We start from the raw sequence: 25,636 nt of genomic DNA, 5'->3' as shown, positions 1-25,636 counted from the left end.
CATCGGAAATGCCCAACCAGATGGCAAAAGAATCCATCAACTCATTGTCCTATGAATTCCAAGATATCGATCGATTGATTCCATGCCAACTCAGTTGTGAATTTACCAGTTGTTGTCGTATCTGTTGAAGTGTTCTGGGGCATCACGTTGGTTTCTGTAAAGAGACATGTTAGCCAGATCCGAATGTCGAAGGGACAAGGTAGAAGAAGAGTGAATGGTAACATACGGGTCATATTGGTCATCTTGACCGTAGTGTTGATCATAGAGATGCTCAGCTTGCTCTTGAGATCTCTCTCTCATGCGGTGCTCACGGACCCAGTCCTCACCCTTGGTCTCAACCAACTTGTCAACCTCACCAGCGGCAAAACCAGCGAGGAGCTCCTTGGCGAATGCGTGAGAGACTGGCTTTCCTACGAACGGTTGGTATGAGTATATTTGAATCGAGTGAAGTTGAGAGCTTGGACTTTGACATACCTTCTCTGCGTTGTCTGTCCTCGAACATCTTCATGGCGGCAAAACCTGCACCACCAGCGAGAACCTCATGGCCGAGACTGGCAGTGTTCTCGTTTTGAGTTTGCTCGTAGTGGTCTTGAGATTCGCCTATAGTGATATATACATGTTAGTCAAGCTTCATTCAATTGTTGAGTACAGTTCAACGTCAAGGTGGGGTATAAACTTCAGGAGATAATAGAAGGAAGAGGAAAAGAACATGACATACCCCAGCCGAAAACCATTTTGATAGATTTATTTGGTGAAAGTTAAAAAAGTGTAAAGGGGTATAGTATTGTATTGTAAGGTTGCAGTTGTAGAGTTGTAGTTGTTGATGAGAAGAGAAAGGTTTGAGGATGGGAGATACGAGGGGGTTTAAATAGAGCTACCTACCATCGACAAACCCCTCTTTTTGCTGTGCCATGAGGATTTCATACATTCACTGCCAGCCACATTTACAAATTGTCCAATGATTGATATTGATTCAGACACAATCTTTTATATCCTCAAAATTTCTAAACCAGATAGAGTAGTATATGATTCACCGTCCATTCAATTGAAGCACTCTGTCCCGCCTATCCATGGATGGATACGTACAGTATATACGATGCATAGACTCTAACCGCATTGAACAGCTTTTAAGGCGAGAATTCCGGATGAAGCCATGTACATTTCCCCTTGTTTTTCTATGGTCCTCCCCTAGTCATCGAAACATATCTTGCTCTGGTCTCGTTTGATGGCAGCCAAATGTTCAGGGTATTCATGTCAAACCCCACATTGCGTAACCACTAACAGCTACCATTCATAGACAAGTGTCAAGTTCTTTTCAATAGTTACATGGCTTGCGTGGCTTAGAGAGAATGTAATGGAACCTTTAGACGACAAGCTCGTTTACTTGCTACTCAGTTCTGAACCTTCGGGGTCATGAGGCAAGACGGCAGGTGTTGGCAGGTACGAAGATGGTCAGTAGGATGAGATGGAAAACAGCATGCCTCTACGTGATGTTACTATGTTACTATGAACGATTAATCATAACTCATATCAAACAGTATCTACCTACCTGTCTGTCTGTCTGCCTACCCATTTCATGAGATTTAGAGTATCAAGATAGGATATAGAATTCAAAAACAAGGGTAAAGCTCCCCTGTTACATTGTACAACACAGCTACTGAGGGGCAGGGCAAGACCAGGTATGTAGGGACACAAGCATGAATGTACGACCCAAGCTCTCAGACGTATCATCATCAGATCGTCACTTATTTTGAAACTGTCATGGCATCAAATCGTATTCATTACGCCATACGATATCTTCAAGATCCAGGAGCACCCTTTCTGTGGTAGTTGTCAGTTACATATCTCAAAACCAGCTCCCCGTCACTTATATCTCCCTTAAACTTCCACAGATAATCCAAAACAAGAGACCAGATCTTCAGGGCCGATCAATCAGTTCATGACACGGAATGCCCGAAATCCACCAAGAACCATAAAATATACATCACCACAACCACTCTTTCCAGATGATGCTCGGTTGGTTGGAGTTGGTAAAAGAGTCTTAGACCACGGTGGCCTTTCATTCATCGTTCCCATCAAGGTTACAGCCTTCACCCCTCTATGCATGTGTCGGATGGGTGGATAGGTGGATGGGTGGATGAGGGATGAGGGGTTCAATACTCTTTAACCCCTGTATAGCTAGGCCCCGTTACCGCGGGAAATAATTTGGAATAGCACAGAAACCATGATAGCTGTTTCCCGTGTAAGCAAGCTACCAATGATAAGTAGCCATCGAGAGAGTGCATGCATACATAAATATCTAACCCTGGTGATTCTGCACGATAATGCAAAAATGTGTCCATCAATCAAATCCGCATAGCATAGCATAGGTAGGATAGGTAGCATAGCACAGGATAGCACAGCATAACATAACATAGCATAAGCCAACAACCAACACAAAAAAACAAGATCGAAGCTTCAACAAGCTTCTACCCTTTTCTCCATATACTAATAATAATAAATGGATAAAATGGATCACTCTCTGCAAGGGTTCAGCTGAACAAGCTTCATTGGCTTCTTGACGAACATCTCTTGGCATCGCGGCAGATGCTTGTTCCATACGAAGAGGCTTGGCTTTTCGTCATTTGCATAATCTGTTAAATATTATGCAGATTTGTGCAGAAACATGCATAAAATTAAACTAATGAGAAATTCATCAGCCTTGTCGAAAAGCAAGCAAGGCTGAGAACTTTCACATTGTATGAAGAAAACAAACAAATTCATAATGACAACACCACGTCTGCCGACGGTAGATGATCTATCCAAAAATACGTTATGTGATATTTTACCTTCGAAAGATGGGAAGAATACTAATATATTGATCTTACTTCATGGATTGGGAGATACGAAAGATGGGTTTACTCAACTTGGTGAGTCCTCATTCATTTCATTTCATTTTCTCTTCCTCTTCCATGGCAATATTTCAATATTTCTCCATCTGCCAGCATGACCATACATTTGGCAGACTGTGCAGCTTCTATAAAACATCATACTAACACACCCACAGCAAAGAATCTCTCCCTTCCCCAAACTGCTTCCCTAATCCCCCAAGCCCCAACCCCAATTCCGGCCCTCATAACTGGATCCGATACTCCTTCTTTCCACTGGGCTCGCGATCTCGAATTCGATTCTACGACTGGTTCTCTTGATCTTGATGCTGATTTGACACCTTCTATTACACTCTTGACCTCTATCATCGAAGTGTTAATAAAAACATGTAATTATCCACCACGAAATATATTTCTTTTCGGGTTTGGACAAGGAGGCATGCTTGCACTTTCTACACTTGTGAATGCTTCATTCTTGGATGGTAATTTGGATGGGAATAAGGAGTTGGGAGGTGTGATATCAATTGGTGGTCGACTTCCTGCATCTTTTTCTCCGCCATCAAATTCAAAGTCGGAGGGAAAGGAGAAAGGGAAGGGAAAAGCTAAAACACCGGTACTAGTGGTGGGAGGGAATAGAAATACGGAAATTACGAGGACGGCTTTGGATAAGATTAAGAGCACGTTTGCGGATGTGGAATATGTGAAGTGGGAGAGGGAAGGGGATGGGATGATGAGGGGGAGGGAGGAGGTATTGCCGTTGATGAGGTTTTGGGGGAGGAGGTTGAGGATGGGGACACCAGAGGGTATGAGTGAGATTTGATGAAGGGAAGGGATAGGGATGGGGGAATGTCGAATGTATAATTTGAAATGTGAGAACAAAACGTGCTTTTTAGTGGGGTTTGGGGATCTTTGGTGGATTAGCATCCAACGAAAAATAAAGTTTCAATGTCTGGATCTATATTTGACTATCCTTCCAGAATAGCAACAATATATGTCATATACTAAACTCGCAGATAGTTCTGCATTCATCATTCCTTTGCTCTCTCCAATTCATATACCACTCTCCTGACATCAGCATATTTTTCTCAATACTCACCTGCCCTCACTTTCCTCAATTCCAACAAGCGAAGAGAATCAATCCACAATGCTGCTATAAATAAATCATTTCGATGGCTTATGAACAACGCAGACATGCAAAATAAGGACATTGAGGACGACTACATCTTTGGGATAGTACGGGATATGTCCATTCATCCGGGATAGTTACATCCGGTTTATGAAACGAAGTGTGAATTAGCACTTAACAGGTGCCGAAGTAAAGAATGCCCAATCTCAAATCCCATTACCTTTTCTTATTTTGTCACTGTTATTTTCTCATGATTGTCTCCCTGTTGTCGTTCTTACACCATTAGGTATCAAATCACGCCCGCTCTTTTTGTTGAAGCACTTCTAGGACCTACCTGTGTAATTGTAAGAGTCTCACATGCACAGCTCTTCAAGAATATATTCGTGAATATGGTCGCTTGATACATACTCCCATTTATCTTGCATAACCAAGTCTCTACGGGATTTTGGGCAGTCTTTGACTATAGATGGGGTGGGGGCTGGGGGAGGGGGGTGGTTTATGTAGTTTAAATGTGATTTGAGGAGAGGTGCTGGGGATGAATTTTTGTTCGTATGAGTATTATATTCATATTCTTGTCTGCGGAATATAGCCGACCGGTTGAGTACGAGGAGATCAACTTCGACAGTGATGAGCTTGGAGAGCCTTCCACCAAGAGAGACCCCTTAGCGTCGCCACGGCCGACAGCGATCTTGTATACTTTACCTTGAGAAGACAACGCTGGTTTTCCGATGCATGCAATGTCCGTGTAGATGTTGCTGTTGCTACCGAAAGTCCCTGGATAGTACTTATAACGCTTTCTGATTGTAGTTGGATCGCCGTGCATCGGGGGAATATATAGGCCGGGAAACTGTTGAAGTCAACCGAGTCGTGGAAATTACTTGATAGCAGTTGGGGGAGGACTAGTGGGTCATATCTAAACCATCCTCTGACATTATCTGGATCTCCGTCGCCACAGCTGGGCTCCAATTTGATCTAGAAGCCTTCTATTGCTCCTTTGCCCCTAAATGGTACGATATGAAAGTGGAAACTCTAGAAAGAGGGGAAGAAGAGCTGAAATAGAGTGTGGGGTATATATTTATTTACAATCGTATGCTCGTGAAACATTGCTACTTTCAGCACTTTTAAAATTATCATGAAGTGTGCTTTTGGCCTATCTCCTCCTATTGGTACCTATTCATCTTTTTGGTATCGTATTTATTGCGGTTCTGATATCCCTTTCCTATTAATTGTCTTTGCTGCTGTTTATCGTGACTTTTGATTGAGGATTGTTGTCAATAAATGATAAGTGATGAACGCGTGACCAGCTCTCTTCTAAATATTCCCCTTCTTTTCCGGTATTCACAATCAAGATTATGGGGAATGGCTGCAGATTTCCGAGTGCCTAAAGTTCCAAAATCCTACGCTGAAGCTTTATGGCCATTCTCTGTGACGCTTCACGGTGTGTTTTTTGTGGTTTGTCTTGCCCTATTTGAAACATATATACTTTGCGAACACCTGAGGTTGAGATATTCACTATTTGTTTTCGGTATATGCGCACTTGGTGCAGCGTGGTTGGAGCTGAAGGTCTTGAAGCAATTCACGCGAAAAGTAGATAATGTGGAAATAGATACTTTTTGGGTGGAAGATGGAAGCGGAGGATGTCTGTCCACCCGAGTCCTTAGTTCACCACTGGTGGTTGTGATTCTTACTAGCGGAGCATGAGAAAATTGTTAATATCATAAAAGGTCTCATCATGTCGCTTGCCTAAGTTTATTCCGATTTTGTAGACTTTGAAAATTATATGTAATCATTGTTGGTTTTATTCACTATTGTTCTCGTAACGACCCTTATGTTATCATATCAATATTTCTATTTTGTTGTCATTATTACCACCACCATCCCAGGATTATACACAACACTCTCACCCAATACCTTTTTCCGCTTTTGACTTATTCTAGTTCCCATCAATTCCCAAGCACCTGCTACACACTACCTCGAACTTCTAGCTAGGAGCATAGAATAGCCAAACCTTTGCATTGATCCTTTGAGTACCAGTCGACGAATTTGCAAGTATGGCTATATATATACATGGTTCTTTGTATAGTCTACATTCACCTAGTGAAAGAAGAATTTTATACGAGCGTGTTGTCAGCAATATTCACTCTAGAATGAATGATACGTGTATGCAGATGGAGATTATCCAATTCCCAGTGCCAGCTCCGCCACAATTCTGAGAATGGAAAGCAAAGGAAAAATCTTAATTAACGGTATAAAGCTCGCTAGAATTACTTTACTGAACAACAAATATCAACAGGATAGCTCTAATCAAACCTCAGAGCGTGGAGTTTGACTTGTAGTTAGATTTTTGTATCTGATACTCAGGAGCTAGATAAGATGTTAGTGAAAGTTTCTTTAATTTTAATTTTGAGTTATTGCAAGGCTGTAGGTAGTCTTAGTTGGCTCTTTTTGTTGTTATTATTATATCTCCTATGTGTATTGTTGTCATCATTCAATGATTACGCTGTGTTTGAATTCTCATCCATATTCCTTTCTGATGCAACCGAAAGCTTTTGAAAGAGCTGTGAACTTGCGAGTGCTTGAAAAGCCTTTCATGGGCGTATTCATTCCATCCTATTCATGTGGATCCCCCGGGAATTTGGTATGCCGTCTGATTTTCTAGTCTGATTCAAACATGTTTGGCTGTTTATTTTACTATCACATCCATGGATCTTAAAGATAATTTTCTCCACTTTCGCCATCTCAATACCACTATCGCTGTCATTTAATCTGTTTATAACCCCAATCCATATTCCCCTCTAATTCCCAACTCAGATTGACCGCTAAATTTAAGGCTTCTCGTACCATCCAACATCCCGAAATTTCCATCTATTCCATATCAACGCGACTTTTAACCATTCCAGAATCAATTGTATAGTTCCACCATGGCTTCTGCAATATCTTGAATAGATATCACTTTCCTTTTCACGAGATTAAGACTGAAGCTGGGCTCAGAGATGTATTAAGATAAGGATATGGTGAATAAATTGGAAGTAACAGCACAGCTGACTATTTGAACAGGAAAGAAGAAGTGATGGGAATAATGTGAATACACGAGGCTTAAATAGAAACGAAAATATATAATGAACCACTGTTGCGCATTTACAGCGCAACTACAGCAGGTCCAAACCCAACTCGAGTTGAGACTCTGTAAGCTTGGAATGGTTGGTTGCAATGAGCATATAAAAGCTAAGTCCTCTCTGATTCTAAAGAGATAGTTATTAGATGTAGCTAGTGAACTTGTATCATCCGAAATCCTTTTGTTGTTATCAAATATCATTCTTTTCAGCTTTTCAACTTTCCATTGTTGATTTATATTTTAGTTTTTGTTATCTCTGATTTTCCTTTGTAATCTTGAGCCATATGCCTTGTCCTGATGTTCTGCTTATATTTATTTTTGTACATGTGACCATCTGACTTTTACCCCAGGCACTGCTAAATACTGTCCCTCCTGTGATACCTTTCTATTGCATACGCGGCCCTTGAGGACCACTTGATGAATTTCATTGGATTTATATAGAAACCTTTTTCGCTTAGGAGGATTCCTACACCAGATTGTTAGCTAGCTCAAGGCGTGGATTAGTCATAAAGAGACAAGCTCAGGATTCAAGGGAAAATTAGAGGTGGACGAAAAAGTGCAGATGAAAGCTTTGCGGGTGAATTTTGAGGTATAAAAGGTTTATGGAGGCGTTGAGTAGTTGGATCAATTAATGGCATGTAGAACCATCATGGAACAGCATTTCAAGGGGTTGGAAGAACAAGTGGCCACACGTATATGAGTACATCTCATCTCTTGCCTTGAAGAAATGTTCACAGAGAAGATAAGTATTTATTTATTTATTGACTTCGGTTGATCTAATTTGCCATTTTATTTTACGCCGTTGCTTATTAGATATCTGTTATCGAAGTTTTTACTGTCGCTCAGAGGTATCTTTTCTTCTAAATTGTTATTGTCTCATATCTATGCTTTTGATACTCTCGGCAGATGTTCTGCTCAAACATCTTCTTCACCCAAGTATCTGCATACTGGTATGTTCCAACACTGCATATGTATGCGCAACTCTCCACGAATCTATCCAAGCTCTACATTGAAATTTTAATATTCCCCATAGCCTGTAAAGGTCTCTAATTACTTCGTGGGAAAGCTATACACGCTCCATTAATTGTAAAGTGCTGATGAATATTTGATACAAGAAAGAGCTTGTTCCATACAATGAATGTATGTACTGTGAGCCAACATGAACCGAACTTTCGAAGTTGAGATGCGAAAAGACTTGTAGATACTGCATTTATCACATGATGCCGAGTTTCTGTTAATCTCCATAGATTGGAACCAAATTGTCACTTTTCATATCCACGGAAAGGCTGATTTCCTGAGGCGGTTGTATGCTCAGGATCTATCTCGTTTTTACCCGTTGCATACTAACATCTCGTGTTGTCACTTCTGGAAGCGCTCGTCTTCCAAACCCTTTGCTGTCATAGTTGAATATATATCTCTATGATCCAAAGTAGTAGTCTAACCATCTATCGTCTTTTCCTTGCCCACAGCATACTCATCTGATTTCTGCATTGAGAAGTAATAGCTGAGCTAATCCTACCATGCACCTTGTACAACCTAACAAGAACCTCTTTTTCCTAGTCTGGGATTTTTTATTCTGAAGAGTTTAGGTCTACTGCGTTTTTAAAGCCCTACTTTTCCTTTTAAAGACGTGAAATTCTAACATGCGTTGAACTCTCTTTATTATACACAGAAAATTTCTCCGGCAAAAGCAAGAAATACTCAATCCGAGATCCGGCGCAACAAAAGACATAAGAAGCTATGAGGAAGGTATATAAAGGAATTGCAGCCATGTTGATTCAAACTTGAGTCCTCGAGAAGAGCACCGAAAAGAAGAGCTTTAGGACGTGATATTGTTTCCACGAAATGCTGAGCACTGGGTCATGCTGAGAAATACGAAAAACTGCTTGATGTAATCGATACGACTGGAGCTGGCCTTCTCTTTGCTTTACGCCCAATGAATTCATTATTATTATGATTAAATTTAATTTTATCATCGAATCTGCAAATTGCTGTTTCTACGAGAATAGCCTAGTCAGGTCTTTGAATTTTGTAATTGAGAATACGAATTCGGAAGTTGGCGAATGCCATCTCGGGGAAGAAATAGGAAATGCTAGAAGAAATACTACGCGCCGCCATGACTACGGGAACGGACTTGTCCTGGTAGTAACCTGCTTGCGGAAATATCCTAGGTCAAGATATCTGTTGATGGACTTATTATCGAATGGAGATGCTTCTCGTCAATTATGTTAGACACGACTTGCCAATCTTTGGTTTAAGGCTTTATGGACTTTATCTATCTCAACTTGTCTTTTATTTTGAAGTCTTGAGTATCTAGGGACGTACACACACTGCTCTGCCCTAGAATGACTTCAAAGGAAAGAATCAAGACCTGAAAATGGAACATACAATAAAGTATCAAGTAGAGAGCCATTGGTTGACTCGCTAGTCAGTCATTCTTTGTTTCGAGGTCCGTAGTTATTCTAATCTCAATCTATTGTTCAGCCAGAGTAAAATTCTCCACCTCGCTAGAAGTTACAAGAGTACGCACAAAACCATGCCCTTTTAGCCAAATACCACCCATTATGCCATCTTAATTCTCCACCCAATCATACTCCGGCAATCCATGATCAGATTCCCCTTGATCATTTGGAAGAAGCTTATGAGCTTTCGTCTTGCTTACAAACCAGATTATGGAATCTCTTATCCTCATACCCCATCTAGTTTGAGGCATGGCAATTTGTGGAAATCCAGGGGGAAGATCCTCCATTCTCTTATAGATCGGTCGAAATACCTCTTCGTACCGCTGCAAGGCTTTTGGAATGTCATCGCTATTCTGGATCTTCGATAACTCTCCCGCTAGTATATAAGCACTGTCAACTGCTAAAGTAGTTCCAACTCCGAAAGTTGCCATTGCGGCATCTCCAATTACGGCAGCACGTCCTGTGGTCCACTTTGGTAGCTTAATTTGCGCCGCCTTGGCCATGTAGAAGTCCTCTGACTTATCCAGTCCCTCCAATATCTGCTTGGCCTCCCAACCACAATTCTCAAAATATGAATGCAGCATAAGTTTCGTGGCTTCAGGTCCTTCCTTCATTGCCTGCTCCACCAATGGATCTTCAACTCCGTGTTTCGGCGTTGTGATACATAGATAGACGCCCTTGGTAGAAGGATTTCGATGTGGTCGTGTCATCATACATAGACCCTTTGGTGCACTGAAAATCTCCCAAAATTTTGAATCATTTGGTTGGCTCGGGATGCTAAAGAAGGCGATGTACTGGCCAATAAAATTGTAACTATTTTTCAGAACTTCTACCTCCAAAATCATGGATCGAATCTTGGATGTGGACCCATCTGCACCGACAACTAAGTCAAAAGTGTCTTTCGAGCCGCCATTGAAAGTTACATCGACACCTGTCTCTGTTTGTCGAAGAGTTTTGACAAAATCACCGTAAACATATTGAACACCATCAAAAGTTCTTGACGCTTCCAGGAAGAGCTCAGACAGATCAGCCCTCAGAATTTCGTAATCGGATGTGAAAGTATCACCCGCTGGAAATGTTGCAAATGGCTTTCCCGCCGAGTTCAACATCATTGTACCCTTTTCAGTCGTAAATCGCGCACGAATAGCTTCTTCTAACTTCATCTTTTTCGCAATTTCAATAGCTGCACCATGAATTTCAATTGCTTGCCCCGTAGATCTTGGAGTGGGTGACCGCTCGATGATTTTGATTGATGTATTGAGCCGGGTTCTAGAAATCCAATACGCAAAACATGGTCCTGCTATACCGGCTCCTGAGATTAGGACTTTCAGTTTGGGTGTTGGTGTAGTCAACATCGTTCAAGGTCGCGTTATGAACTATTCATTTGGAAATTGGTTGATCTTACAGAACTATTATATATAGTTCCAAACAGCGGAGATAAAAGTGCTCATCTCGGCTTAAGCGGACATGATGTAGACAGACGCAGGCGGAGTGTCAGCAGTGGTTCTGACATGCTGATGTGTCCTAATTCGCATTCGCCTCTCCGTCATCATTGCCATAGAGTCATAGAATTTCTTCTATGTACCCTCCGAAATTCTTTTTCACGTAAATACCTTGCGACGCATGAGATGAGGCGCTCTTATCTTTGTCCTTACCACAAGTTGTGGTGGCTAGATTAGTCTTCGGATGTTCCGCTTAACCTTATCGTGTATTCGGGGATTTCTATAACCCGAGGCTAATAAGCGAAAACAACGAGCATCCGGTCTTAAGTGTCACGTGGAAACTAACTGTCATTTCCTTAGGTAACTAAAGATTAATTATACCGAAGCTTTTTTAAAGATAGTCTTTTTGAAAATAGTGATTTTTCATTTTTTAAAAATCGATTTTATTCTTCAAAACAATTGATTTAGAGAAGTGAATCAGGTGACTTGTATGGCCATTACCATCGGATTTACGGTTGGCATGATACCGTATGACCGTAGTACAACTTGGTATGTCCGTCATCTCCCAACCTTACGGACTCCTCAACTTACTATCTTACAGATCAAGGATTGAACAGCCTGGAGCAACATATTACAGAAGTATCCGGGAGGTATAACTCATCTACAGATATGACAAATTCTATTAATTATAGAGTTAACTCTCCATGCAAAACTCCACGATCACAATGGATGGATGGTCAATTATTGGTAAAGATGTAATCTTTATTGAGCAAAGAAATATTGAGTAAACGATGCAAAATAACTGACCCCCCTCATGATTATCTCAATTGGTCGTAAAACCTTATGCACGCCATATGACGCGCTAGTCAACGTAGCTGTGCCTTCCACAGTCATAATTCATGCCATTTCCGCATCTCGCCAGCCCCTTCAAGAACCTTTCCTTCTCATCAGTCCTGCTGTTCCACAAGAGTCCTGTTTACCGTGGTAACATCGAGATCCGGATACAACTTTGCATGTTTTTTCGGCTTTTCCGCCTCTGAAATATGTGAACCCTCACTCTTATCACTACTCTTCCCGCTGGCCTTGTCAAATTTCTTACTAGACCTCGCCGCTGATCTCCTCAAATTCAGTTCTTTCCAAGACATGCAGCAACAGCAAAGCCAATACCCTATTACCGATCCAAATCTCGCAAATAATTTTTGATAAACGCGGAAGAACTTTGTGAAGTGTGGTGTACAGGCGATGATCAAGCCGATCCATAATTCTCCGGCAGTGAGTGCCCATACAGCGACGGCATTCCATGTGTGATCGCTATTTCTGTTCAGAATGACACGGTAGATGATGCTTAGAATTGAGGCTATAATGGCACTGCATATTGTCAATAAATTGCTTCGCGGGGCTTCTCGGTAACTCATTCGGGACGAAGAAGCTGAATCAGATATGGAGAAAGAGAAGCTTACAGGAATCCAGTCATGAAGATGAGCATGACAGCAATTTTCTTTTTCCGTTGCATTCTAAGTCCACTAACCGCAAGCGCAGGGACAAGGCAGAGATACACGTCAATTGCTAGTCCCACCGCGGCCGTCGGCATGCTGAGTTCTTGGGATTTAATGACTCCCACGGCTTTCAAGTAATGCTCGACAAATGTTTCTCCTATATGTGGGAACGACCAAAAGATGGTGCAAGACATAACTATCAAATAGAATATCGAGGTGATTACGATACCAATCCAGCATGATATTTCGACCCACCTTAGTCGAGAGAATATTTCGATGTAGGTTAAAAAAATTGTGATTTTAATTAGACCAAAACAAATAGGAGTAAGAAGGCCAATGACTGCGGCGGTTTTGAAATATCTGCTCGATAAGACGATATTAGATAATTGGACGTCCCACTGATGAATACCGGTCTGCCCTTTACCGGTAACGGTCAACTAAAATACCAGTCATAATCAATAAGTACTTTCAGGGAAATTTGTCTCGAAAGAGCAGGGGAGTGTATATGAGAGAATTTTGAGATGTACGGAGCTGGGAACGAAAAGATTGCCTGCTTACTATCAAGTCGATAAACATTGCCAACGCAGCGAGTACAGCGACTGTGAAAACAGTATCGCTCCAAACCCACTTTATAGGCCGTCTGAGTTTGAATATCACCCATCCTCTAATAAAAACACATATTGACATGATGACAATGCCGATAACTGCGAAAGCTAGAAGTACCCCTCCTATGCTTTCAGGATCAACGAAATTAGCCTTGATACCTGGTGGAGGCTGTTGTGCTCCAATTTGTTCAAGAACTGATGGCGGAAGGTCCGCAACAGAGGGGGTAGGATTTGAAACATCATCTTGACGTCCAAATAGTAGCTTGAAGTTGAAAGTGATCGGCGCCATAATGGCTAGTTGTTGAGATAACAGACACTGCTGAAGTTTTGTCAAATTAAATTGGATGATCTTTCCGTTGCGGAAAGGAAGAAAACAGCAAATATTTTTCAGTCGACTTCTCTTTGAAGATATGAGATATACCCCTAGGCTGCGGCAAAGATCAGTAGTTTTTGAATCTTCTTGCAAGTTAAAATCATAGCGAAAGAATAAAGAATAAGAGTCGATGTTACTGATCACAAGCCAGACTCGTCATGCCACAAATCTTTCTATTTGGGATCCGGGAGATGCCATTTTGCTTCAAAGATTTTTTTGGAGAAGTAAAGTCAGTCAAGGCACTAAACAGAAACCCCTTTCCAAAATTCTGTAAAGAAACACAAAATCGCTACACCAGCCAATAATGATAAAAATTAAGAAAAAGAGTAGAACAGCCATCCCAAAGAAGGTTACTCCAAGATTGGATTGGCAGAGTATGGAAGAATATTCTATCTACTAAGTCGAATGACTAAGCTCAATGTGTGAAAGTAGGCGGAGTACACAGCCAATTGTATTCAAGGAGGCTTCACCAAAAAGCTAAAACTCTATTTAACACCAGATTAGGCTTTTTTTCTACATGATTCTTTCAACATTTAGTATGAAGAAAAATGAATAAAGCTGGTAATGTCACTTTATATGTTAATATGCCTGCGGAATTCTTTGTTTGTTCGAGCCGCTATGGATGTAGTTTTCGAGAAACATTTCGACTTGAATTTCTTTTGTTCTTTAGCTTTTAGTTTACCAATAACATCTCACATTCCGCTCTTGATTTTGCTGCCCTTCCGCTAAATACAATATTTATCTGGAACTTACCGGTAAATTGAAATGAAATCCTAGAAGCTTTCCGATGGCCTTGAGATACCGATTTTGAAACAAGGTAATATGACAAAACAATTTTAAGGTGGTTTTCTTTGTAAAAGCTACAATTGTTTTAACGGCTTTTTATTGCTCCCAATTTTATTTAGTGGGAATCTACGATCCTCGGTCTTATTTGTGTGCTCTGGTTGACAGTCTGATAGATGTGAAGCCTTTCTGTAGAAATATAGCATACTGCACATATTGATACGATTTAAACTGCCATCTCAAACCGGAAATTTACACAGCAATTAACCTACAAGACAATCATTCAGTGACAGCAATACAAATAAAGTTAAAATCCAATAGCAATTCTAAAAGCTCAGCATATCTTGAATCATCCTCCCACCCCAGCCCTCCATAGTCAAGTCCCTCACCCAAAATTACCTCAAAAAATTTGCCGCCCTTAAACATTATGCATATATATTCAAGAAAACCTGACCTATACGATTTAGCAAGCGGAATTATGAAGTTGATAAATCTACGATAGAAAATGAGGACTTTTTCCATTAACTGCTTGGAATCATGAACAAAGCTACCGAGTACGAGTTATTGTCAAATCTTAGTTCCTCGACTCAGTTTTTCGTGGCAAAGGTTCAGAAACTTAGCGGAATTAATGGAGTGAAGCTTATGATTCCGGTCGCCGGAAGAAAAAGCTTAATGGGAGAGGATGAGTAAATTAGTCTTGCTTCCGCAGTTCGACCACTAATTACCTCGTTACTCCAAGCTGTTGAATTCCATTCTTTGATGATACATCTACCTACAAGCATTTCGACAATGACTCAATACTAACGCATCCAAGAATCACGAAAGAATATGATGATATCTAAAGGTTTGGACGATCTGAATAAGATGGCTAATCATAGGCTCTTCCTCTCCATAGCACCTAAACTCACAAGAAGTTCCTGGAATGCAGCAAATATAAAATTGTAATGTCATATGTAGTTCTAGATATATAGATGCTCAAACCAGAGCGAAAATAGATATGTGTCCGAAAGCCAGAAGAAAATCAAGGTATGCAAAGAAAACGACAGTGGCGGTTGCCGAAATTAGAATGACAAAAATTTCGAGAGGTATTTCAACATGGTATAGATTCAGGTTTCTCTCAAAGCATAAACACTTCTAAGTGCTGCTAGAACACCTGAAGAGCATCCCAAAATACTATTATCGAGGTGATGGTGCTCTTGGCGGAAACACGTAAAATGCGTTTATTTATGTGATTTCCCCTTTCAAGGCTTAGTTTATTCTTACACTAATGACACTATAGTAAATTCCAGTGAAATACAAGGCTGTCGAGGCAATCGAGGGTCCAAATGTGATATTATCCACCAAAACTATCATGTTCATAACCACGATACCCCCATTCGTTAATGTATCGCCAAGACCCACAAGCGAGGAGCCCCAAATGGCACTACAGATGTACTAGATATTGCCTAACCCCTTAGTATTCTAAATCCAAATTATCGAATGGCCAGTGACATCAAGTAGATCCATCCCATCGTACTATTTTAGTAGTTAGGGCCAGGCAATACAGAACTAAAATGTGATCTCAACTTTTTTTTCTATTTCCCTTTGCCTTCATGATATATCACTTTCGCTGCTCGACCAATACTGCTATATTATCACAGTGTAGCTATCTTAACTCAGCGAATATCGACATTCATTTATCAAGATCAGAGGGCGGACAGTAGGCATGTCGTTTAATTGGGCAGATGATACCGACGAGGCAGTAAGTTATTAACCTTCCATTTATTTCACGGTCCTATCACATATCTTCCCTTCATAGCCTCGGCATCTTGCGAGTACTTCCTCAACATATCCGAAATACAACACTAACAAGAGCTACTACAGATTGCTGCCGGCGAACTCCCAGAATTCGCGGGTAGTTACAAAATCCCTTTCAGCATCCTCAATGAAATTGCAGAACTCCGAGCCAACGTCGGCGAAATGATCTGTAAAAAATTGGGAATGCAGAACCCGGGCGCGGAGGTACCAGGAAGAGAGGGTGTAAGTTTATTATGATAGATACCGGTCAGATACCGAAATGCTAATAGAATACTAGATCACCGATGATGAGGTAAAGGAGAAGAAGGAAGCGAAGTTGTGGCCTGGCCGAGGAAAGTGGAGAGTAAAGAGACAGAGTCCTTTGAGAATGGTCATGTTGGCCTAGAGACAAGAAGACGAATACAATCACTGGCATGGATACCGGGAGGAGATTGTGTCGAAAAGCTGGATATATGGGGGTGATAAATGGTATTGGAAGGATTCTGTCATCTTGTAGGTCACGGCTGTAGGATTTGCTTGTATAGAGAGTATGAGTTCTTTTGGACCTTAGAGTGTTCATGGGTTCCTACTGTATTCGAAAAGAGCACGGTCTTTTATTCCATAGAAAGCTCTTAGGGTTATATCATATTCTTTTTATGGGTCATTAGTTCTTGAAATTCATTTTCTGAATCATAAAAGAATTCATCCTGCCTCTTCGTCTCCCCTACCACCGCGCAGTTACGGTTTAATCTGCTTATTAAATTTTGTGTATGGAGTGACAATTAAAAACCCGTATACCTCCTGCTCATTCACAGGACCACACCATATAGAAAAATAGCGTATTCAACGAGTATGGTACGATTTGTACGGTCGAAAATTGTCGCGCCAACCTCGCGTGGATGTATACGATGTAAACATACTTAACGTATCTAACACAGTGAATCATCATATACAACCGCCTCAAGCAGTTCACCACCACACAATTAATTTCTTCCAAACAGCCAATTTTCCAAACTCACCCACACTCCCAAATACTGTCTAGTCAAATTTTTGCCTCCTCATACGGCTCCCTACAAGAACACACAAAGTTCCGTAAACCACTCCAATATCAACACATAATAATCAAAGATTTATATCTAAATAGGTAGCATTATACATACCCAGCTACCTAGCTACATATCTGGCGATACCCCTAATTCGCAACGGAAAATCATCCCACTATGTCTTTAGCGAACCTATTACCACCTATGACCAAATCATGGGCAGACGAAGTCAACGACGATTTCGAAGAGCAGTTTTTCAGAGATATTATTTCTACTAGTTACGCTGTTGATACTTCTCGATTAGATCATGATATAGAGATGGAAGATGTAGAGACACTTCCGCCTGATTTTACAGATTACGAGGTAAGGTCTTTTCCTCAATATTCTTTTGGTGCATATCTAATTATTTGTTGATAGGCTCTGGACTTCTCGGACGAAGAATACATACTTGACTCATATTACTACAATTCGGAAGTCGAGATGATGTCGAATAACGAAGGAGCTGATGTGGTTATTTCTTCCGAAGAAATTCTCGCATTCAACGCCAACGCATTGGGGAAATACATTGCAATGAATATCCCTAGGTCATTCCTTCCTTCTCTTCTAGGTTCCGATGCTGGTACTTCTTTCAATATTGAGTTAGATAACGAGGAGCAAAACGCGACATCACGGGACGAAGATCACAATGACACCACAAGCAGCGTCGAAACTAGCCAGAATTACAATAATCATCCACCAGGGTATTTGGATAGCCAAGGGTCAAATATGGAATCAGTAGAAAACAGTCCCGAACTTGGCAACTCAGAGTTCTGGAATCATGGGTCAAATCACAGCTCGCAGACAGAAGACGACGAAGAACTCTATATCGATCATCCATTGATGGGGAAAGACGTGATTTGCATTCGAGAGACATTTGCGAAAGTTAAAATCTGCGAATATGATGCTCATCCTTCAAAGAAATTCTATCGTGGTTGGGTAAGCATGACATGTTCTTTGATTCCATACTCCTGATCCCAAATTCCTTCTCCTCATTTCATATTCTGTAGCATCTGGCTTCATAATACACTTTTGTCATCTTATTCCTTCTGCAGTTATTTCTTCGTAAATTACCACCTACTAACTATTTTGGTCCTGCAGGAACCAAAGACTTGGAAGTGGGCACCTTCAAGTCTGAGATGCTGCCAAACGGTTGTTCGGGCGGAGGAAATCGAATAGAAGAATCAGGATATGAAAAATAGATGGTGGATGATCTGAGTGTTTTTTTTTGGTGCAATAATTTTTCGTAGTATTTAGGGAAAGACTTTGATCAGAGATTTCTGGTCAGTCAAAGGTTGAATTTGCTTGTTTTCTTGAACTAGGAAATAGCGACGTAGAGACAGAAGGATAGGATAGGTAATGGTTAAAATTAGTGAAAGTAGATAGAGCAGATAAAATCCGATGAATTTTGAAGTTATTGATATTGAGATAGCTACGTAATCAAAAACCCCATATTCTCATCCGCTCCTTCTGTATTGAGAGTGATTGCTACCATTTGTGATTCCCCCTAACCGAGTATATTCTTTCCAAGAAATACGTCAAATGTCCTACGGCAGTAACCTCACCGTATTCACTATTCAATATCACACAATTCTGAACCTGCGCATCAATAAAAAACATGTTTACGGTTTTTTTTCAATACGATCTCATACGTACAAGGTGTTTCTTTAAACTTCCCAGCTCTCTAATCATTCAAATACAACCACTCCCTCCATCTCACTAACATCTATAAAAAGTTAACCAGGGCACAAAAAATTAATACCTTATTAGAATAACACAAAAACATATCCTCATGATGTTGTCACATCAAGTATGGCGTGCTATTGGATGGCGATCAGTAAAAAATACCGACTATGACGGCGCTGTTCTTGTCGGTGGTTTGGAGAACGAACTTCGACATTTCGGGGATCCTGATGAAGAGCATGATTTCTGGGGTGATCGTCCACCAATTAAACCTTGTCCGGTAAGTAAACTATTCAGAAATATTTTAACAGCTCCTTTGCACCGTCACATGCTAATCAGAATCGCATTAAACAGTATACCCATGAAGGCGCAAGAGCTATTGCAGCAGAGAAGAAAAAGGAAAAGCAAAGAAAGTTAAAGGCAGCTCGCGCTTCAGCCTTAGGGATCTCGAAATACGAAAACAATATGAGCGATGTGAATGGTGACGAGGCTTTTTATGGGAACGATGATGAAGAAGATGAATCGGAGAAAGACGGCTGCACAGTCGAGGGAGATGGGGATCCACTTGAGTTTCATGATGATTGGTTTGGAGTAGATCTACCAGAAGAAAACACCGAACTCGAAGTGGAATTTAAAGGTTGTCCGAGGTGTGCTGGACTGTCTAAGGAAAAAATCGCTAACGATAGTGAAGAGACTCAAAACTGCGCACAAAATGACAACGAAATGGTGATGATTACAAACAAAGACTCGGACATCCGCACATACCATGAAGATGAGAAGAGCAATTTGGATCATGGAGAAGGCTTCGTCTTGATGTTTGATGAGGACTTCGATACAATAAGCGATGCCGAGGAAGTTAAGGACATAATCACGCCGATTGAACCATCTAAAAGCCCTTGCTCCTGTGCATCCGACTTTACCTTCATCGAGATCAATAAAACAAATACCATTAATGGCACGAATGGAGTTGAAAAGACACCCTGTCCAGCTCGGGCAGTTATCGCAGCTCAGCCGGGGCTCTGGCGAGCAATGACTGCCTGCAAGCCATTTGAACGAGCTTGGCGTCCGCTAATTATAAGACCAGGGAGTTGGCAGTCAGTATAGAAATGGGTGGATGAGGTTGTGCGAGCATCTAGTTGGTTTAGATTGGATGACAAAAATTTGAGGACAAGATGAGTTATCATACGCTAATATATTCTTTTCTGGACTGATCGTGGGTCTGCAATTTTTTATCTACTTCTACTAAATATCTAGTCTGTGGGCTTCATTGAGAGGAGATATCTATTAACTTCTGTGCCATTTTGAATTTAGAAACAAGGTTTTGGTGTTGGAGGAAAAAGTAATAATTAATTAAAAAAATGTTTATACCCTAGAGATCATGATTGTGCTATCATAATGATTACCTGATATTTTCGTGAATTTCTAATCTTGGCAAGCTGGCTGGAGCTGAGATATAGAATACAAAGGTAGTGTAGAATGACTTGACTACATTCTCGAAATGCTCTTGTACTCTTACCTTGGTATTTCTACCCTATCTTTGTGCTATAAAAATATTCCACTAATAAAGTTATCATTACTTTCACTAGATTCAAGTGTAGCACTAACGATTTGATGGCTGCCATGAAATCGCGCTCAGCTTTTGACTAATTTCTAGTATATACTCCTCAATTCGAGTATTTTCCAGGGTTAAAGATTAGATTAGATTATTTATTAGTAGGTATGTAAGTATTACAATTAGATTACATACATTTCTGGAGTACCTCCCCGAAAACAAGTAAACACAATCACATCACATAATATCATAATCTAACCTAACCTCACTCATTCTATACCAGCACTAATATAAAAATCAGCCAGCATTAGTAACCTTAAAGTGCTGGTTTATTAAAATCTTACTTATTCTTCTTGATGCTCAAGAAATTTTAGAAAGAATAATGGATATCAGTTAGTTGATGGTGAAAAATCATGATATTCAAGATATTTCGTAGAATAATCTAGCTACTACCAGAACTAGAACTACAACTAAACTAAAACTAAAACTCCTTATCTTGTTAATAGCATGATAAAAGACGATATTAGATATTCAATTGTATAACTATCTTAGGCTAAAATAGGTACAACTGGAACTAGAAAACTAGAACTCTTTAGCTTACCTACAAAAATTGTCATTTAGTAATTATTTCAAAAATTTCTTTCCCTCAACATCTTTTCACTTCGACATATTTCGATATTCATCACACTTTACATATTATATCTTCTTGGAGACTTTAAAAATAATCTTATCTGTTATATTTTCAATCCTCAAATATATATACATACATACGTACCAATATTATCTATCTATAAAACATCGATAACCTTAAACATCTAAATTCCCAGCAACAATGGAAGCCGAACAAATTACAACCATGACTTCTCCCAGCAAGAACACAACCACCAACCAAGACACAACCTCAAATCCTACAACTAAAGCATTCGGATAAATATACGAATTAAAAGTTCCTGAGAAACTTGCCACGCAAGAAAAAAGAATAAATGAAGTGATGGACAGAATCACCCGCAGAGAGCTCCTGCGAACATTAGTTGCTGATACTGTGTGGGAATATGAAATGCCGAAGAGGAAAGTAACGATGGATATGATTAAATTCCGGGGTTTACCTTACCTTGCAACTGAATTTACTGATGATGATGACCTTCCGAAGGATGTTTTGGGTAGAAGGAGAAAGAGGCAACAATGGTCCATCAACGTGTTCGTAGTTGGTCACCAATGTCGGAATTAGAGGCTGAGAGACCAAGTATCTTGGAGAAGAGGAAAAAGATGAAACATCGTGAGCCACTGAGAGATCCGATCGGTTCAGGAAAATTGGGAAAATCGTTCCGCAGAAGAACGTGGACGGAGATGTCACGTTCCGAGGCGGGGCGAGGGGTAAATGTGGAAAAGCGAAGGAAAATTGGACATCGCTATAGTGGAATATGAGCACCGCTTCCAAAGTTGAGATCTTTGGGAGGAGAAGCGGTGGCGATAGAAGATAGCGTTGAGACCGCACCGATTACTAGTTTGGAGTTGTTAGGAAATGCGAAGATGAGAAATCCAGACATCTTCGAAGGTGGTCAAACTAGTTCCGCCAATGGAATTGGTAGTGCGGATATATTTTGAAAGGCTTTGGACTTTGAAGTAGCATGTTATGTAACTTGGGATCGATCTCAGTTTGGAGTTTAGACATGTAAATAATCATTGGAGGACCCAAGTCCACCACCTCTTTATCCATCAAGGATAAGGAGAACCAGCGATTTGTTAGTTTTGAATATAAGCTTAGAACCAAATGAAAATTTTAAATTCGAAATATGTTATTAAAATTAGCTAGATTAGCTTGATGTGTTAGCCTCATTAGTATATCCTCATTTTTGGTAAGTTACCATCCCATCTCATAAGTCGACTTTGAAACTTAAAAATTTGCAATAATGAATATCTTCTGCTCCCAAGAAATAGTAATCTTGACACTTGAAGGAGAAAAGAGCGAATTATCGATAATCATGCACATCTTTTTGTTCCAATATCCTTTTAATTTTCAGGTTTGGTAGAAGACCTTTCGCAATATCAGAAAAGAGAGAACGAAAATTTAACTTCAGGAACTCAAAAAAAAAAGCTTCCATGTTGTTCTAGCCAAAGCCGATGGTTGGTAGTATGGAAAAAACTAGTTTAGACTGGAGATCTGGTTTTGAACATAAAGTCATGGACTTGTGGGATAGTGGCATTCTAAGGGATAATAGTCTAAAGCTAGTTACCAGCTGCGTAGAAGAAGTGAGTGGCTAACTCTGTGACACCATGAGTTCCTGAGAATATAAAGTAACAGGTCCCCATCGCAGAGTTTTACTATCCATGAAGGCACGAAAAAATAATACGAAACAAATTTCGAACTCACAACCAAAAATGGACCAAATCAATGCCATCAAAATGAAAGCCATTCTCCCCGAAAAAGAAGATAGCGTCTGTCCCGCCACCCAAGCTGCAGAGGAGACCTCACACCCTACCCCATCCGCATCAAATGACAAGCACGTCGATACAAATCAGGCTTCGACTCCCAAGAAAACTAGTAGAACACCTCTCCCATCAGCACCTCTTGCTCCCACTCGTTTCGCATATGCAAGTCGTGCATATAGTTCGTGGCGAGCTCGCAAGAGAAGACTCCAACGTTGGGGTATCGAAATCGAGATTCGTGAACCGAGTATTGCTCAGAGGGGGTTGAAATATCGATGTAGGGAATTGAGTGGGCTTCGGTGGTCGCAAACTTATTCTGAGAGGTAGAAGATTTTGTCCTAACGATACGGAAGGCTTGAGGAAAGGAGTTTATGGGGTTGTGGTGTTGGGATTATTTGGCGTGATGTGGTAAGAGATGATTATCTTTTGGAAAAGTTATTGTTGGAAATTTGATGGGGGAGAAAAGTAGTTCATGGTGGCAGTAGAGAGTATAAATTTGAATTCGAGTTGGAGGTTTTGTGTTAGGATATGGTGGATTGAAGATTGGGGTGGTGGAATAGGCAATAGCAAATTACAATCTCACTTCACTTCACTTCACTCCATTTCACTTCACCTCACCGTTCTTTCCCTGTTTTTAAAGTAATCATCGACTTCAAATTCTCATCTTCCATCTTTCAATTTATCTAATTCTTTTCAAGAGCAGCTCATGCAGGTTATTCAAAGACTACAGAAATTCCAGAACCAATCTTTCTATCCAGGAAACCATATTTTATTTTTTATCTTGTCTCTTTCATAGAACTTTTCGACAGGACAAGATTAGAGCAACAATTTTACTTATAATGGAGAATATTTCACATGTATTAAATACAGACAGGATATCAGGTTGGAGAGTGTACTTACAAATATTCACTTCAATAACAAGCGAAAGCCGTCGAAGACGTGTCGCGGAATTATTCACACATTACTTTATGACTATCTGACATCTACCAGCTTCCAGAGTTGAAAAATTCCAAAATCTATCACAAAGAAAGAAATCAAAAGGTATGAGCAAATTCAGTGAAAATTTGATGTTGTGATGATACTGATTGGATTGTTCCAACAGACCCTCGAGTGTGTCAGTCCGAGATACTAAACCGACACACTTGTAAGAAATACAATAATTTAGCCTTTGACCATGTCAAAGGCAAATCCTCTTCTCGACCCTTCATTATTCAACAATGCACCACTCAGTGATGGAGAATCTGGAACAAAATCAGATACTGGCAATAAAGAAGAACAAGTTTTGGACAAAAGTGAGGACCATAGAATTTTAGGGCAGGTGAAACAGGGGGAGGATTACAGTTCAGAATCTCACGACCGTAGTATGATCGATGTCCATCATGAAGGTGGCTTGGGTATTGAATTATTGGGCAACAATAAAACTGGCAGCAACAACGAAATTTCTGAATCAAACCGCGATGGAGAATATTCGGAGCAGGAGTATTCTGAGCATCTTTCCGAAGATGGAGAAATATCGTCTTCAGAATATAGCGACGACAATGAGATGAACATGGAAGACTCAATGAGAGAAACCCAACCATCACCTCCATTACAATCACCTTCATCACCTCCCTCGTACTCACCACCTCCAACCCCAGTCTTGAGGCTCGCGTCACTTTTTCCATCTAACGCTAGTATGTCATCAGCCGCAACCACAGCATACTTCGATAGTACGATCCGCTTCGCTACTAGAATTAACGCGAGAAAAGTTCGCGTGCATGACACGCAGGTTACAATGGCAGAACATCGATTGAGAAAAATGCCAGGAATGTGGAGAAGATCTTCGAAAGTACCTAGTTCTCTCAGGAAATGCTGGACGCCTTATGATACGTTCGATGAGTATTTGGAGAACACATTAGTAGCTGTGAATGAATACGGAGCGGAGGATGGGGAGGAAGCGGATGGAGAGGAATATGCAGAGAACATGGGTGATTAGGATCTTGGCCATCTTACAAAATCTTTCATTGGTTCATACTATAGGTTGTATGGAGGACTGTTTTGATTGTTTTCTATGGTGTTCATACGTATCTCGAGGTCATCTTTTGTAAGACTTACTAGTCGGATATCAATCAATCTAGTAGACCCACTTTATCTCGCTTATTTGACCACCAGGTTGACCTCTTCTCTTCTCTACTCTTAAGCTTATTGCATGACGCAGCGTCTCATCAAGCTACCACTAATTCCAAAAGCCGCCTAGTAGCGTTCGTGAATATGGGAAAAGTCTTCTTCTACCTAGCTACTAGGTACCTAGTATGTACCTTTGTCGAAAATATCTGGCCAAAGAGTGTATACATGTACTACCATTGATGATGACGAGTAGCTATTAATTAGGATTTGATCCTGATTAGCTACGTAATTACAACTTACATGCCAATTTGTTTGAAGTTAGAGTGAGTTAGTTCGGTATATACTCTTTATCTATAATGTAATGGAGTTTGATTAGTCAGGGTAGATATTGAAGGGATATTATGGAAGTTGTGAGTGATTACTTGGGTAGGACTTGTATTTGGATTGGACTGTGGTGGATGGTGGATGTTGTGAGGTAGTATTATTAGTATTTGATAGACAGCTGTTATAGGCGGGTTCTGGATGGTAAAGTATGGGTTATGGGATTATTAGTTTTGGATTACATTTTCTGGGTGAGAGGATTTGTGGTTATGTTTTCACGAGATAGATTGATACGAGGTTGCGGGTAGATGGGTATATTTGTGTTGTATGTAATGTGTCTTTTTTGTTCATTGATATATGTATTAGGTAGACACATACATCTAGTGTTGTGTCGCAAGTATCTTAACCTCATGTAACCACGTC

The 25,636-nt window shown here is 40.4% G+C and overlaps 14 protein-coding genes across 14 annotated transcripts; 9 read left to right on the top strand and 5 right to left on the bottom strand.

The window, feature by feature from the left end:
• Positions 1-102: 102 nt before the first annotated feature.
• Positions 103-734, bottom strand: SS1G_01463 (hypothetical protein; the record flags this gene model as incomplete). The annotated part of the gene is made up of 4 exons (XM_001597219.1): positions 103-154; positions 227-410; positions 475-600; positions 719-734. The coding sequence occupies 4 exons, from the start codon at positions 732-734 to the stop codon at positions 103-105; spliced, it is 378 nt and encodes a 125-aa protein (XP_001597269.1).
• A 1,198-nt stretch (positions 735-1,932) lies between these two features.
• On the bottom strand, positions 1,933-2,106 carry SS1G_01462 (predicted protein; the record flags this gene model as incomplete). The annotated part of the gene is made up of 1 exon (XM_001597218.1): positions 1,933-2,106. One exon carries the CDS (start codon positions 2,104-2,106, stop codon positions 1,933-1,935), a length of 174 nt encoding a protein of 57 aa, XP_001597268.1.
• Positions 2,107-2,764: 658 nt separating this feature from the next.
• Positions 2,765-3,687, top strand: SS1G_01461 (hypothetical protein; the record flags this gene model as incomplete). The annotated part of the gene is made up of 2 exons (XM_001597217.1): positions 2,765-2,909; positions 3,047-3,687. 2 exons carry the CDS (start codon positions 2,765-2,767, stop codon positions 3,685-3,687), a joined length of 786 nt encoding a protein of 261 aa, XP_001597267.1.
• Positions 3,688-4,233: 546 nt separating this feature from the next.
• SS1G_01460 (predicted protein) lies at positions 4,234-4,816 on the bottom strand (the record flags this gene model as incomplete). The annotated part of the gene is made up of 3 exons (XM_001597216.1): positions 4,234-4,255; positions 4,402-4,522; positions 4,588-4,816. 3 exons carry the CDS (start codon positions 4,814-4,816, stop codon positions 4,234-4,236), a joined length of 372 nt encoding a protein of 123 aa, XP_001597266.1.
• Positions 4,817-5,352: 536 nt separating this feature from the next.
• Positions 5,353-6,322, top strand: SS1G_01459 (predicted protein; the record flags this gene model as incomplete). Its single annotated transcript, XM_001597215.1, has 3 exons — positions 5,353-5,431; positions 5,540-5,632; positions 6,162-6,322. The coding sequence occupies 3 exons, from the start codon at positions 5,353-5,355 to the stop codon at positions 6,320-6,322; spliced, it is 333 nt and encodes a 110-aa protein (XP_001597265.1).
• A 3,358-nt stretch (positions 6,323-9,680) lies between these two features.
• Positions 9,681-10,925, bottom strand: SS1G_01458 (hypothetical protein; the record flags this gene model as incomplete). Its single annotated transcript, XM_001597214.1, has 1 exon — positions 9,681-10,925. One exon carries the CDS (start codon positions 10,923-10,925, stop codon positions 9,681-9,683), a length of 1,245 nt encoding a protein of 414 aa, XP_001597264.1.
• A 718-nt stretch (positions 10,926-11,643) lies between these two features.
• Positions 11,644-13,402, bottom strand: SS1G_01457 (hypothetical protein; the record flags this gene model as incomplete). The annotated part of the gene is made up of 4 exons (XM_001597213.1): positions 11,644-11,673; positions 11,993-12,369; positions 12,918-12,945; positions 13,067-13,402. 4 exons carry the CDS (start codon positions 13,400-13,402, stop codon positions 11,644-11,646), a joined length of 771 nt encoding a protein of 256 aa, XP_001597263.1.
• A 1,864-nt stretch (positions 13,403-15,266) lies between these two features.
• SS1G_01456 (predicted protein) lies at positions 15,267-15,707 on the top strand (the record flags this gene model as incomplete). The annotated part of the gene is made up of 2 exons (XM_001597212.1): positions 15,267-15,354; positions 15,559-15,707. 2 exons carry the CDS (start codon positions 15,267-15,269, stop codon positions 15,705-15,707), a joined length of 237 nt encoding a protein of 78 aa, XP_001597262.1.
• Positions 15,708-15,974: 267 nt separating this feature from the next.
• On the top strand, positions 15,975-16,451 carry SS1G_01455 (predicted protein; the record flags this gene model as incomplete). Its single annotated transcript, XM_001597211.1, has 3 exons — positions 15,975-16,010; positions 16,133-16,288; positions 16,344-16,451. 3 exons carry the CDS (start codon positions 15,975-15,977, stop codon positions 16,449-16,451), a joined length of 300 nt encoding a protein of 99 aa, XP_001597261.1.
• Positions 16,452-17,265: 814 nt separating this feature from the next.
• SS1G_01454 (predicted protein) lies at positions 17,266-18,303 on the top strand (the record flags this gene model as incomplete). The annotated part of the gene is made up of 3 exons (XM_001597210.1): positions 17,266-17,451; positions 17,506-18,063; positions 18,226-18,303. The coding sequence occupies 3 exons, from the start codon at positions 17,266-17,268 to the stop codon at positions 18,301-18,303; spliced, it is 822 nt and encodes a 273-aa protein (XP_001597260.1).
• Positions 18,304-18,919: 616 nt separating this feature from the next.
• On the top strand, positions 18,920-20,695 carry SS1G_01453 (predicted protein; the record flags this gene model as incomplete). Its single annotated transcript, XM_001597209.1, has 4 exons — positions 18,920-19,087; positions 19,162-19,870; positions 20,462-20,524; positions 20,661-20,695. The coding sequence occupies 4 exons, from the start codon at positions 18,920-18,922 to the stop codon at positions 20,693-20,695; spliced, it is 975 nt and encodes a 324-aa protein (XP_001597259.1).
• An 846-nt stretch (positions 20,696-21,541) lies between these two features.
• Positions 21,542-21,964, top strand: SS1G_01452 (predicted protein; the record flags this gene model as incomplete). Its single annotated transcript, XM_001597208.1, has 2 exons — positions 21,542-21,635; positions 21,822-21,964. 2 exons carry the CDS (start codon positions 21,542-21,544, stop codon positions 21,962-21,964), a joined length of 237 nt encoding a protein of 78 aa, XP_001597258.1.
• A 774-nt stretch (positions 21,965-22,738) lies between these two features.
• SS1G_01451 (predicted protein) lies at positions 22,739-23,113 on the top strand (the record flags this gene model as incomplete). The annotated part of the gene is made up of 1 exon (XM_001597207.1): positions 22,739-23,113. One exon carries the CDS (start codon positions 22,739-22,741, stop codon positions 23,111-23,113), a length of 375 nt encoding a protein of 124 aa, XP_001597257.1.
• An 847-nt stretch (positions 23,114-23,960) lies between these two features.
• On the top strand, positions 23,961-24,761 carry SS1G_01450 (predicted protein; the record flags this gene model as incomplete). Its single annotated transcript, XM_001597206.1, has 1 exon — positions 23,961-24,761. One exon carries the CDS (start codon positions 23,961-23,963, stop codon positions 24,759-24,761), a length of 801 nt encoding a protein of 266 aa, XP_001597256.1.
• Positions 24,762-25,636: the final 875 nt, after the last annotated feature.

The sequence above is a fragment of the Sclerotinia sclerotiorum genome, genomic scaffold (assembly GCF_000146945.2).
Source record: "Sclerotinia sclerotiorum 1980 UF-70 scaffold_2 genomic scaffold, whole genome shotgun sequence".
Lineage (NCBI taxonomy): Eukaryota > Fungi > Ascomycota > Leotiomycetes > Helotiales > Sclerotiniaceae > Sclerotinia > Sclerotinia sclerotiorum.
This window is presented reverse-complemented; position numbering and strand designations above follow the sequence as displayed.